The sequence below is a fragment of the Mustela erminea genome, chromosome 7, assembly GCF_009829155.1.
Source record: "Mustela erminea isolate mMusErm1 chromosome 7, mMusErm1.Pri, whole genome shotgun sequence".
In the NCBI taxonomy this organism is placed as follows: domain Eukaryota; kingdom Metazoa; phylum Chordata; class Mammalia; order Carnivora; family Mustelidae; genus Mustela; species Mustela erminea.
Genome location: NC_045620.1, coordinates 82584340 through 82598554, shown reverse-complemented (window position 1 = coordinate 82598554; position 14215 = coordinate 82584340). Strand labels below are relative to the sequence as shown.

Here is a 14215-nt window from a genome sequence, read left to right as displayed (position 1 = left end):
GATAGTTTTTTTTTTTTTCTTCCAAGCTATCAACCTTCCATTAATTCCTTAAGCAGAAATACGGTGCAATCTATATTTCCTTGGCATGTGTCACCCAGATGGTGCTGTGCTTATGTTTTCAAATAACCATGTTCCAAAATAACATAGTTTGAATAATAAATTCTACAAATCCTTCCTAAGAAAGAGAAGCATAATTCTCAGAAGCTGCATAAACTTTTACGCATGATGCTGTGACTTATCCCTTTATGCAGAATATATGTCTCATATATTCTAAAAAAAAAAAAGAAGTGATATTTGCCTCAAGTTGTTTTTCCTTTTATTGTTGTCAGTCATTGTTAATATGTTATGTCTTAAACAGTAGTCAGATACTCTTGGTCAGCAGTACTAAACTTGTCTTTTAATACAGCTGGTCTTAAATCCTGTGTGTAGGTCGATGCTGTCAAGCAGCCATGACTGTACATTTTGGTATTGATTGGGATTGCTACAGCCAATTCCTCCCTAACTCACATTTCTCCTTTTCCTTTCCTCTGCTAAAAATGGGGAGAATTTTGAACATATGTCTTTTTAATATATGTGTCAAAAGAATTTGGTAAATTCTGACACCTCCTTAAGCACATGTTTAGCATGCATATTTACTTGCATTTATCTACATTTACAGATGCTTTAATTTTTGTAATACTGTGAGGATTTTGCGTTAAAAAATTATTTTTGTATGCTTTTTTTCCTTAATCATTAGATTTCCTATTATGAGATACCTGGTCCAGTAAACAGGACAACAGAGCGTCGTCTTGCTATCAATTGTGTTCAGGATATAGTTGCTTGCTGGTGGCCACTGGTCAGTGATGATGCTTGGCCTTGGGCTCCCATTTCCCCTGAGAAGGACAGAGCCAATCTGCTGCTCCTAGGTTATGCTGAAGGAAAACTAGAGGTAAATTTAAAGCAAATATATACATTTTGTTGAAGAGCAAATAAAATAGGATTCTAAAGTTTTTCTATTCTGAAATAAAGATGAATACTTTTTAAAACCTATAATTTATTTTCCTAAATTCTCAAAGGAGGAAATTACATATAAAGTGGGACCCTTAGAAGTATCATATTTATAAGGTAAACAGACAATTCCAGGGCTGGCCTGAATCTCACAGTGATTAAAGAACAAAGGCTTCGGGGTTCAAATCCTAGCTCTGCCACTACCCAGCTCTCTGTCCTTGAGCAAGCTATTAACCTCTGTGCACTGTGGTTTCATTATTTGAAAAATAGAGTTAACGAAGATAAGTTAATACATGCATTTAGAGCAATACCTACATATAATAAACTCTCAGACATGGATCACTGTTGTGATTCTTGTTATTATCATTTTTAGTATTGTCATTACTATTTTCCTATAATTTCATGCCTGACAAAGCTATGTTATCTGTCACCTTCCTTATACTTCAGTCATTGAATCAGCAAACATTAAACAAATGCTTATTTTGTGGAAGACTCTGTGGTACCAAAACATAGCTGAGGCAAGAATTTATGAGGGCTATAGAGCAATGGCCTTCTCAGTATCCTACCTTGGCAGGAACACCACAAGGGTTAATGTGGGGCGAGGGGTGGGTGGGGTGAGTATTTCATCCCATGTGTTTCCAACAGTGGTTCTATCATCATTCGTTATTGTGAACCTATGGGTAATTCCACCTTGTACTAGTACTTTGAGTATGGAATTCTGTTTTTCTTTTTTATAATTAAAAACAAAAGCAACCCTTCCTGTTCCTTTTTTAAGTTTTTGCCTGAGTAAATATAGACAGTTCCAACTTGTAGATGGTTTGACTTAGTATTTTCAACTTTGCCATGGTACAAAAGCAGTACATGTTCAGTAGAAGTCATACTTTGAATTTTGAATTTTGGTCTTTTCCCAGTCTAATGATATGTGATAGGATACTCTCCCATAATGCTGGGCAGTGGCATTCAGCCTCAGTGCCTAGTCAGACATGCAGTCATGAAGGTAAATAACTGTTACCCCTACAACTATTCTGTACTCATACAACTATTCTGTTTTTTGCTTCCAGTACAGTAGTCAACAAATTACATGATATATTCAGTACTTTATTATAAAGTATACTTTGTGTTGGACGATTTTTCCCAAGTGTATATACTAATTTACGTTTCTGAGCATGTTTAAGGTAGACTAGGCTAAACTGTGATGTCTCGTAGGTTAGGTGTATTAAATGCATTTTCAACCTGGGATATTTTCTCCCCCCCCCCTTTTTTTTTTTTTTTTGACAGAGAGTACAAATTTGGGGGAGGCAGGCAGAGGGAGAAACAGGCTTCCCACTGAGCAGGGAGCCCAATGTGGGGCTCAATCCTGGGACCCTGGGATCATGACCCAAGCCAAAGGCAGACACTTAACAACTGAGCCACCCAGGCACCCCTCAACTTAGGATATTTTCAACTTATGATGGGTTTACTGGGATTTGACTCTATTGTTAGACAAGAAAGACTCTTTCCATATTTTCTCTAAATTTTGGGCTTTAATTCTGAGATATGAACCAGTCCAAGTTTTTTCTATCTCCACCTGCCTTTTCTGGTATTAGAAACTTTCAGGCTGTCTTTTAAGACTGTAGAGTCATTTTTAATTAATTAATTAACCTTTTTCTGGAACTTTTCCAATTTTGTTGCAGTGACTAAAACCACTTGTAATACTGTATGTGTGGATTTGTGAGGCTAAGGAAGTGCTTTGTTCCTATTCACTTGCTTTGCATTCCCATGCTTTATTGATCTTGGGTTCAGAAGCTAATTGAGTAAAAGACTTCATCAAAATGATTGTAATAAAGCTAATTAGAATTCTGTCAAGTGTTCTGCCTCATAATAAAAGGTAAAAATAATTTAGTTATACTTTACATAAATTACCTATGTTTGAAATGAGTATATTACATGAAATTAGGAGTGTTCTAAAGAGTATACATATGGCCTACATACCTTATCTCCTGGTGTCATCTAGATCACCAACTAGGTTTGTCCAATTGAAATTGGACAAACCTAGTTTACCTGTTGGTTGGACCATATACATACTAATTGTGTAACCTTAGTCAAGTTTACTCCCTGCAAGCTTCTGCCTGCTCTTGGCTAATTTTGAGAACTCTCTGACTTCAGTTTTCTATATTTTAAAATGATGGATTTCAACCAGATAGGTCACCTTCAGGTCTGTGACACCTCTAAAAAGTGCTCATCTGGATTCTGAAGCTACAGGTTTGATTTAACCATTGCTTACTCCAAAGCCTTTAGTAGATATGAAACTAAACTTAGCCTCAGCACTGAAAGCCCACCCTGACTGGCCCTGACCTACCTTTCCAGTAGTATTTCCTTATACAAACCTATGTTCTAGCCAACTGGTTTACTCACTGACTCTTATTTTCCATGTCCTGCCTGTACACATTACTGGTATTTCTAGCTTAAAAGCTCTTCCTTCTGTTTCCACATCATTCAACAACTATTGAACATGACCATGGAGTAAACACTGTATATCATTCCAGGGAATATGAATATGAAAATATTCCTGCCTGCAGGGATCCTAGTGTCCACCAATGAGAGACAAATATGAAAATGTGTAAGTGCACTAAAGCATTAAATGATGCTGTGGATAGAGGATGTGCAAGCTACAGTAGGAGCCAGTGGGGGATGATTGATTTTACTTAGGGACATAATTGGGAGGAAACATTAAGGAGGCTTTACAATTCACTCAAACGTGAGATTGGCAAACAGTTTTACTTGCTTTTACTCTCCTTTCTAAGTTCCATTTAAAGGTTGTACCAGCCCTCTGGAGTGATTTGGCTAGCTTTTCCTTTTTCTCCTCTTTGAAACAGTACCAAAATGAATTATCTGACATTTGAGCATTTGCTAAAACTCACCTACAAAATTGCTTGGGTGTGTTATCTTAAAGGAAGGTAGGTTTTTACATAACAGATTCCAGTTTTAAGGGCTGGGTTTTTTGTTTTGTTTTGTTTTCCGGGAATTTTGTTTTTTTCTTGAAGTCATTTTCCTCAATTTGTATTTCTGGAAAATTATCCATTTTATATAAGTGTTTTTGAATAGATTTTCATAAAGTTGTATATGATACTTGCACATGACTTTTAGTTATTCATCACTGATTGCAAAGTTAATGCCCCTCTTTTCAGTCCTACTATATTAAGATAGAAAAATTCCCTTTTTTAGCAAGAGTAGCTTTTTCTTGGATTTGGCCCTTTCAATCATTCTATCAAAGTTAACCTTTTGGAAATATTTGTGAAGATTAGTTTTGCAGAACCTCATGCGAATTTCTATATGTAAAAGGTGAACATCTTTGGAAGAAATCTCTAGGGAAATAACTCTTTTTTTTATGTGAAGACATAATTTTTAACTATAAATTAATTGTAGAACATTTTTTAGAATATCGTGAACGAAACCACTAGTCTATATTCAAGCATATGTCTTGATAATTTTTTTCCCCTGGCCACCAATAGACTTCTTGAACTGATCATCAGAATAAATGATACAATCTACTCTTAAACTCTAAAATTCAAACTAAAAAAGTAGCAACCTCATAGAGAAGAAATTTAATCTTTGCATATGTTAAGCTATAGAATTTTTAAAAAGCATCTCCCAGCCAAGTTCAATCAGAAAATATAATAAGCTTTTAGTTGGAAAGTGGCAAGATCTTAGAGTAGTGGTTCCTAGCCTTGGCTAGAATCACCTGCAGAGCTTTTACAAAGGGGCCCACCCAGAGCAGTTAAATCAGAATATCCAGAGGGAGAGGAGGCACCAGTATTCTTTAACAGGTTCCCTAGGTGATTCTCATGTGCATCTACGTTGAGAAACACTGCTTTACAGCAAACTAAAAAAAAAAAAAAAAAAAAAAAAGAAGAAGAAAGAAAGAAAGAAAAAAATTTAAAGCCATCATTTTTGCATAACAGACCATGGAAAGGATAAAGCCCACATACTGAACCAAATGAGAGTTTTAACAGTAGATTCTAAGTAGAAAATTGGCTTACCAAGCAGCTAAAGAAAAAAGAAAACAAAGGAAACATAGAAATAAGCTCTCTGTGACTGAATTATCTGTCTTTCAGAGGAGGAACATTTTAAAATATATTTTATGGGTATTAGAAAACTGGTCTAATTTCACACCACAGAGCTCTAAACAACAGCACATATCTTAATTAGAAGCATAAAGCAGAGAGAGTTATGTAGTCTAGAGAAAAAAATTTCTTTTGAAAAATATACAATAGATAGTATATAGAAAAAATATTTTATCAGTAAATTCATTTAAAAGCAGTTTTTAATTGTGTATGTGTGGATTATCATATATAACATGGTAATCATTTTTATTTGAGTTCCACATACTTTTTATTCTTTTCTTTTTGGAAAATTTTAACCATCATCACAGAACTATTTAATTCATTCACTTTGTCAAAAATGTGATGACAACATAACTTATTCTTCCCTTACCTTTGTATTTGAACAAGTATTTTAACTTTTCAGCTGAATGGATTAGATAATGCTTTCTAAGTATGGTAGTAATTTCAAGGTATATTCCTCAGAATAGATCACCTTAATTTGTTTACCAGATTAATCAAAAACAGAGTTTTTAAACAGAGTTATTAAACTTTAAAACGTGTTGTCAGGGGGTAGGGAAATAAAACCTCACAAAGATAACTGTTTCCCTCTAAAATTTAAAAACCATTTTGCAATGATTTAGATAGAGGAGCAACAACTAATAGAAAAGTAGAAGTTAACAAACTTTTAATATAGCATAAATTGATTAAAAAGTATTCAAAAAGTGTTACACATGCATTCAACTGAAAGCCAAAATATTTAAGAAACATCTCTTCCAAAGAAATGTATGTATTATGTTAACTTTCATGAAAACAAGATAACAAAGATTTTATATTCTAGGCATGATAGCTTTTAAAAAGTCTCTTTATTATAAAACATGCATAAAGAAAACCACATGAAATGAATGTATAGTTTAATGAACTATTATGAAGGAATTAACCCTGGAACCACATTCAGGTCAAGAAGAGGAACTTTGCCAGCACCCAGAAATACTGTTATGTCCTATCATGATTTCAACCCCATCCTGGTCCCCAAGCCTAACCTCTGTCATGACTTTCCATCACTTTCTTATATATCCATGTAATTTTTTTCATCCTAATGCATCTCCCAATACTGTAGTTCAATATTATCCATATAAAATACTTCAAATGTGGTCTGCCTGGGTGGCTCAGTCAGTTAAGCAACTGTGTTCGGCTTAGGTCATTATCCCAGAGTCCTGGGATAGAGCCCCATGTTGCGCTCTCTGCTCAGTAGGGGAGTCTACTTCTCCCTCTCCCTTTGTCCCTGCTCATGTTCTTTCTCGCTCACTCTCTCAAATAAATAAATAAAATCTTTTTTAAAAAACCCTCTTTAATCTACAAGTTCCCTCTCCATCCCTATCTGTTCCTTAAAAAATTTATCTTTTGAAACTGCAATGTCCCATAGTCTGGATTTTGTTGCTTGGATAATCGTAGAGTGGTTCAACATTTTGAAGATTCTACAAGTTAGTCAGTTTTGGCAAGACTATATAGGGTGGTGTGTTATTTTTATCAAAAGGCACATAATGTCATCTTCTATCATGGTTTTTTTTTTTTAAAAAAAAACTTCTATCATGTTTTTTTTAATTAAATTTTTAAATTTTTTAATAAACATATTATGTATTTTTATCCCCAGGGGAACAGGTCTGTGAATCGCCAGGTTTACACACTTAACAGCACTCACCATAGCACATACCCTCCCCAGTGTCCATAACCGCACCACTCTCTTCCTTGCCACCTCTCCCCAACAACTCTCAGTTTGTTTTGTGAGATTAAGAGTCACTTATGGTTTGTCTCCCTCCCGATCCCATCTTGTTTCATTTATTCTTTTACTACCCTCCCAACCCCCCCATGTGACATCCCCGCTTCCTCATATCAGGGAGATCATATGATAGTTGTCTTTCTCCGATTGACTTATTTTGCTAAGCATAATACCCTCTAGTTCCATCCACGTCGGCACACAAGGCAAGATTTCATTTCTTTTGATGGCTGCATAGTATTCCATTGTATATATATATATATATATATATATATATATATATACACACACAACATGTTCTTTATCCATTCATCTGTTGATGGACATCTGGGTTCTTTCCATAGTTTGGCTACTGTGAACATTGCTGCTATAAACATTTTGGTGTGTGTGCCCCTTCGGATCACTACGTTTGTATCTTTAGGGTAATACCCAGTAGTGCAATAGCTGGGTCATAGGATAGTTCTATTTTCAACTTTTTGAGGAACCTCCATGCTGTTTTCCAGAGTGGTTGCACCAGCTTGCATTCCCACCAACAGTGTAGGAGGGTTCTCCTTTCTCCGCATCCTTGCCAGCATCTGTCATTTCCTGACTTGTTAATTTTAGCCATTCTGACTGGTCTGAGGTGCTATCTCATTGTGGTTTTGATTTGTACTTCCCTGATGCCGAGTGATGTTGGGCACTTTTTCATGTGTCTGTTGGCCGTCTGGATGTCTTCTTTGCAGAAATGTCTGTTCATGTCCTCTGCCCATTTCTTGATTGGATTCTTTGTTCTCTGGGTGTTGAGTTTGCTAAGTTCTTTATAGATTTTGGATACTAGCCCTTTATCTGATATGTCCTTTGCAAATATCTTCTCCCATTCTGTCAGTTGTCTTTTGGTTTTGTTCACTGTTTCCTTTGCTGTGCAAAAGCTTTTGATCTTGATGAAATCCCTATAGTTCATTTTTGTCCTCGCTTCCCTTGCCTTTGGCGATGTTCCTAGGAAGAAATTGCTGCGGCTGAGGTCAAAGAAGTTGCTGCCTGTATTCTCCTCAAGGATTTTGATGGATTCCTTTCTCACTTTGAGGTTCTTTATTCATTTTGAGTCTATTTTCGTGTGTGGTGAAAGGAAATGGTCCGGTTTTGTTTTTCTGCATGTGGCTGTCCAGTTTTCCCAACACCATTTATTGAAGAGGCTGTCTTTTTTCCATTGGACATTCTTTCCTGCTTTCTCGAAGAGTAGTTGACCATAGAGTTCAGGGTCTATTTCTTGGCCCTCTGTTCTGTTCCATTGATCTATGTGTCTGTTTTTTGCCAGTACCATACTGTCTTGATGATGATAGCTTTGTAATAGAGCTTGAAGTCCGGAATTGTGATGTCACCAGCTTTGACTTTCTTTTTCAATATTCCTTTGGCTATTCGAGGTCTTTTCTGGTTCCATATAAATTTTAGGATTATTTGTTCCATTTCTTTGAAAAAAATGGATGGGATTTTAATAGGCATTGCATTAAATGTGTAGATTGCTTTAGGTAGCATGGACAGTTTCACAATATTTGTTCTTCCAATCCAATGAGCATGGAACATTTTTCCATTTCTTTGTGTCTTTCTCAGTTTCTTTCATGAGTACTTTATAGTTTTCTGAGAATAGATTCTTTGCCTCTTTGGTTAGGTTTATTCTTAGGTATCTTATGGTTTTGGGTGCAATGGTAAGTGGAACTGACTCCTGGATTTCTCTTTCTTCTGTCTTGTTGTTGGTGTAAAGAAATGCAACTGATTTCTGTGCATTGATTTTATATCCTGACACTTTACTGAATTCCTGTATGAGTTCTAGCAGTTTTTGAGTGGAGTCTTTTGGGTTTTCCACATATAGTATCATATCGTCTGCGAAGAGTGATAGTTTGACTTCTTCTTTGCCAATTTGGATGCCTTTAATTTCTTTTTGTTGTCTGATTGCTGAGTCTAGGACTTCTAGTACTATTTTGAATAGCGGTGGTGATAATGGACATCCCTGCCGTTCCTGACCTTAGTGGAAAAGCTTTCAGTTTTTCTCCATTGAGCATGATATTTGCAGTGGGTTTTTCATAGATGGCTTTGATAATATTGAGGTTTGTGCCCTCTATCCCTACACTTGGAAGAGTTTTGATCAGGAAGGGATGCTGTACTTTGTCAAATGCTTTTTCAGCATCTCTTGAGAGTATCATATGGCTCTTGTTCTTTCTTTTATTAATGTGTTGTATCACATTGATTGATTTGCGGATGTTGAACCAACCTTGCAGCCCTGGAATAAATCCCACTTGGTCATGGTGAATAGTCCTTTTAATGTAGTGTTGAATCCTATTGGCTAGTATTTTGGTGAGAATTTTTGCATCTGTGTTCATCAAGGATATTGGTCTGTAATTCTCTTTTTTGATGGGATTCTTGTCTGGTTTTGGGATCAAGGTGATGCTGGCCTCATAAAATGAGTTTGGAAGTTTTCCTTCCATTTCTAGTTTTTGAAAGAGTTTCAGGAGAATAGGAATTAGTTCTTTAAATGTTTGGTAGAATTCCCCTGGGAAGCTGTCTGGCCCTGGGCTTTTTTTGTTTGGAGATTTTTGATGACTCTTTCAATCTCCTTACTGGTTATGGGTCTGTTCAGGTTTTCTATTTCTTCCTGGTTCAGTTGTGGTCGTTTATATGTCTCTAGGAATGCATCCATTTCTTCCAGATTGTCATATTTGGCGTAGAGTTGCTGATAGCATGTTCTTATAATTGTTTGTATTTGTTTGGTGTTTAGTTGTGATCTCTCCTCTTTCATTCATGATTTTATTTATTTGGGTCCTTTTTCTTTTCTTTTTGATAAGTCTGGCCAGGGTTTTATCAATCTTATTAATTCTTTCAAAGAACCAGCTCCTAGTTTTGTTAATTTGTTCTATTGTTTTTTGTTGTTGTTGTTTCTAGTTCATTGATTTCTGCTCTGATCTTTATTATTTCTCTTCTCCTGCTGGGTTTAGATTTTCTTTGTTGTTCTTTCTCCAGCCCCTTAGGTGTAGGGTTAGGTTGTATATTTGAGACCTTTCTTATTTCTTGAGAAAGGCTTGTACCGCTATATATTTTCTTCAGGACTGCCTTTGCTGTGTCCCACTGATTTTGAACTGTTGTGTTTTATTATCATTTGTTACCATGAATTTTTTCAATTCTTCTTTAATTCCCTGGTTGACCCATTCATTCTTTAGAAGGATGCTGTTTAGTTTCCATGTATTTGGGTTCTTTCCAACCTTCCCTTTGTGATTGAGTTCTAGTTTCAGAGCATTGTGGTCTGAAAATATGTAGGGAATGATCCCAATCTTTGATACCATTTGAGACCTGTTTTATGACCCAGGATGTGATCTATTCTGGAGAATTTTCCATGTGCACTATAGAAGAATTTGTGTTCTGTTGCTTTGAGGTGGAATGTTCTGAATATATGTGTGATGTACATCTGATCCAGTCTGTCATTTAATGCCTTTATTTCCTGGTTGATCTTTTGGTTGGATGATCTGTCCATTTCAGTGAGGGGAGTGTTAAAGTCCCCTACTATTATTGTATTATTGTTGATGTGTTTCTTTGATTTTGTTATTAATTGGTTTGTATAGGTGGGTGCTCCATGTTAGGGGCACAGATATTTAAAATTGTTAGATCTTCTTGCTGGACAAACCCTTTGAGTAGGATATAGTGTCCTTCCTCATCTCTTATTATAGTTTTTGGCTTAAAATCTAATTGATCTGATATAAGGATTGCCACCCCATCTTTCTTCTGGTGTCCATTAGCATGGTAAATTGTTTTCCACCCCCTCACTTTAAATCTGATGGTGTCTTCAGATCTAAAATGAGTTTCTTGTAGGCAGCATATGGATGGGTTTTGTTTTTTATCCATTCTGATACCCTGTGTCTTTTGATTGGGGCATTTAGCCCATTTACATTCAGGGTAACTATTGAGAGATATGAATTTAGTGGCATTGTATTGCCTGTAAGGTGACTGTTACTGTATATTGTCTCTCTTCCTTTCTGGTCTACTACTTTTAGGTTCCCTCTTTGTTTAGTGGACCCCTTTCAATATTTCCTATAAAGCTGGTTTGGTGTTTGCAAATTCTTTCAGTTTTTGTTTGTTCTGGAAGCTTTTTATCTCTTGTATTTTCAATGATAGCCTAGCTGGATATAGTATTCTTGGCTGCATGTTTTTCTCATTTAGTGCTCTGAATATATCATGCCAGTTCTTTCTGGCCTGCCAGGTCTTTGTGGATAAGTCCGCTGCGAATCTAATGTTTTTACCATTGTATGTTACAGACTTTTCCCGGGCTGCTTTCAGGATTTTCTCTTTGTCGCTAAGACTTGTAAATTTTACTATTAGGTGACAGGTTGTGGACCTATTCTTATTGATTTTGAGAGGGGTTCTCTGCACCTCCTGAATTGATGCTTGTTCCTTTGCCATTTTAGGGAAATTGTCTACAGTAATTCCCTCCAATATACCTTCTGCTCCCCTCTTTCTTTCTTCTTCTTCTGGAATCCCAATTATTCTAATGTTATTTCGTTTTATGGTGTCACTTATCTCTCGAATTCTCCCCTCATGGTCCAGTAGCTTTTGTCCCTCTTTTGCTCAGCTTCTTTATTCTCTGTCATTTGGGCTTCTATATCGCTAATTCTTTTTTCTGCCTCATTAATCCTAGCAGTGAGAGCCTCCATTTTTGATTGCACCTCATTAATAGCTTCTTTGATTTCAACTTTGTTATATTTTAGTTCTTTTATTTCTCCAGAAAGGGCTTTTATATTTCCCGAGAGGGTTTCTCTGATATTTTCCATGCCTTTTTTGAGCCCGGCTAGAACCTTGAGAATTGTCATTCTGAACTCTAGATCTGACGTATTACCAATGTCCATATTTATTAGTTCCCTAGTTTTTGGTACTGCCTCTTATTCTTTTTTTTTTTTTTTTTGTGGTGAGTTTTCTGCCTTGTCATTTGTCCAGATAAGAATATATGAAAGAGCAAATAAAATACTAAAAGGGTGGCAAATACCCCAGGAAAATGCACTTTAACCAAATCAGAAAAGACCCCAAATCATGGGGTGGGGGGAGAAAGAGGATAAAAAGAAGTTCAGAAAAAGAAAAAAATTAAAAAAAGAAAATAAATAAAGGAAAAATATAAAAAAGAAATATATATATATATATACATATATATATATATGTATATATATTAGACTGGTGACTAGAACACAGTCACCCACTTAATTTTGGGAGTATTTTGGTTTCTTAGAAGAAACTACCTCCCAAAATTTTAAAGAATGAAAAACATGTATAAGGGTAAACACAATGAAGGGATGGAATATGCCTATAAAGATGAAAAACAAATTTTTTTTTTAATTTCTAAAAAAGGAGTTGATAAAGTAAGTTGATTGGGAGAATAAAGAAAAAGAAAGTGGAGAGAATTTGCTCAGACTGGAGACTAGAACAAGACTGGAGCTAGATTTAGAGTATATTTTGATATATTAGAAGTTGTACCCCAAATTTTTTAGAAGAAAAAACCCTATGTGTTTACAAAACATAAAGTTAGATATAATGAAGGATAAAATATAACTATAATAATGAAGTTTCAAAAAAGTATTTTTTTAATGTAAGTTATAGTTAAGATAAACTAGTTAAAAATCGTTACAGAGGAAAGGGTACAGGCTAAAAAATAATTTAGCAGAAGAAAAAAAATAAAATTTAAAAAATTAAATTAACTGTAAGACTAAGGAATCCTTGGGAGAAAGCCATGAATTCCATTCTTTGCTTTATCCTCCCCTGGAATTCCGCTATTCTCCTTGGTAAGTTGAACTTGGTCTTGGCTGGATTTCTTATTGATCTTCTGGGGGAGGGGCCTGTTGTAGTGATTCTTAAGTGTCTTTGCCCGAGACAGAATTGCACCCCCCTTATGAGGGACCAGGCTAAGTAATCCGCTTGGGTTCACTTTTGGGAGCTTTTGTTTCCTGAAGGCTTTCCGTAGAGTTCCAGAGGACGGGAATGAAAATGGCGGCCTTCCCTCCTCCACCCCAGAGGAGCGGAGAGTTCAGGGCCCCACTCCTCAGTGCGCCCTCAGAGAAAAGTGCTGAATCTCTCCCATCTCCCTGGCCTCAGGCTGTTTTTGGGGAAAAGCGCTGAATCACTCCTGTCTCCCTGGCCTCCGGCTGTGCTCCAAGCTCACCTGGTCTGTGACCGATTCAAGGTAACCCCAAGCTGAGAGCTCACTACTCTGCTCTATCTCTGTAGCTGGCTTCCCCCCTCTAATACCTGCGAGCTCTGCGACACTCAGACACCCCCGATCCTTCTGTGACCCCGCGGAACCTGGGGCCACATTGACCCTGTGTGGACTTCACCCCGGTTTAACCTCTGGAGCGATGTCCCTCAGTGGAGCAGACTTTTAAAAGTCCTGACTTCATGTTCCGTTGTTCCACTGCTTGCCGGGAGCCAGCCACTCCCCCCGCGGTGTATCTTCCCATCTCTTTGGATTCACTTCTCCGCTTGGTCCTACCTTTCAGAAAGTGGTCAATTTTTTGTTTCTAGAATTGTTGCTTTTCTTCTCTCCAATCTCTTGTTGGATTTGTAGGCATTGGTAATGATTTGATAAGCTATCTAGCTGATCTGCTACCTGATGTCGTCTCAGCCTGCTACTTTTCTGCCATCTTGATTCCTCCCCCGGTTGTTTGTCTTTTAATGTTAGCATCTATTAATGATCAGTTCCTACATCCTAACATTAATTCAGTAGCGTAGCAAATGGTGATATTCTAATTACATTATTTTTTTCATTTACTAATTGGGATACTTTTATAAAGAAATAATTCCACTCATCTCCTATTTGTTTTCCCAGTGGATGAATTCATATAGATAGTATCATCAGGATAAATGTCAGTTTCTTTTATTTGCTAGTTTTCAAGATAATGAATTGGTTCCTTATCACTCCTTGAAGGTAACCAATTAGTTTCTGTTTTTCAAGTAGCATTATTAATTGATGGGTTTAAATATATTGTTTGACTTGATGAGTTTTATAAATTGTGCTTGTTATCGTTTTGAGAGCTCAGACTTGTCTTATGTTTGGGAGCCTCTACAAGTTGGCTCCTTTTTCTGTCATGACTTCAGTAGTCTTGGGAAGCTTCCCTGCTATTTAGTATGACAAATATCTTTCATGCTTATCTTGTGCATTTCCTTCCTCAGACCTGGAATTAGCCATTTCTTCAGTAAGCTCTAGTTTCTTTTAATGGAAAACGGTATTTTAAGCCCAAGTTTGGGAGCTAGGGATAGTGGGTTCAGTGTGTTCTTACTGGATTGGTCATTGTTTTAGTAGAATGAGCTAGAGATTTTATATATTTATGTTTTCAGAGTGAGTTCACATTGTTACTTCTAACTTGAATTC

General features: G+C 36.4%; 1 protein-coding gene across 6 annotated transcripts in view; it reads left to right on the top strand.

Moving 5' to 3' along the window:
* Positions 1-14215, top strand: part of WDPCP (WD repeat containing planar cell polarity effector) — a 518631-nt gene that overhangs the window by 164609 nt on the left and 339807 nt on the right. For all 6 annotated transcript variants that reach the window (XR_004287790.1, XM_032352246.1, XM_032352244.1 and 3 more), the window contains one exon: positions 737-928. Coding sequence is in view for 5 of the 6 variants with exons in the window: in XM_032352246.1 (XP_032208137.1) it covers positions 737-928 (192 nt within the window). In the remaining variant the exon portion in view is untranslated. The remainder of the gene's footprint in view (positions 1-736; positions 929-14215) is intronic.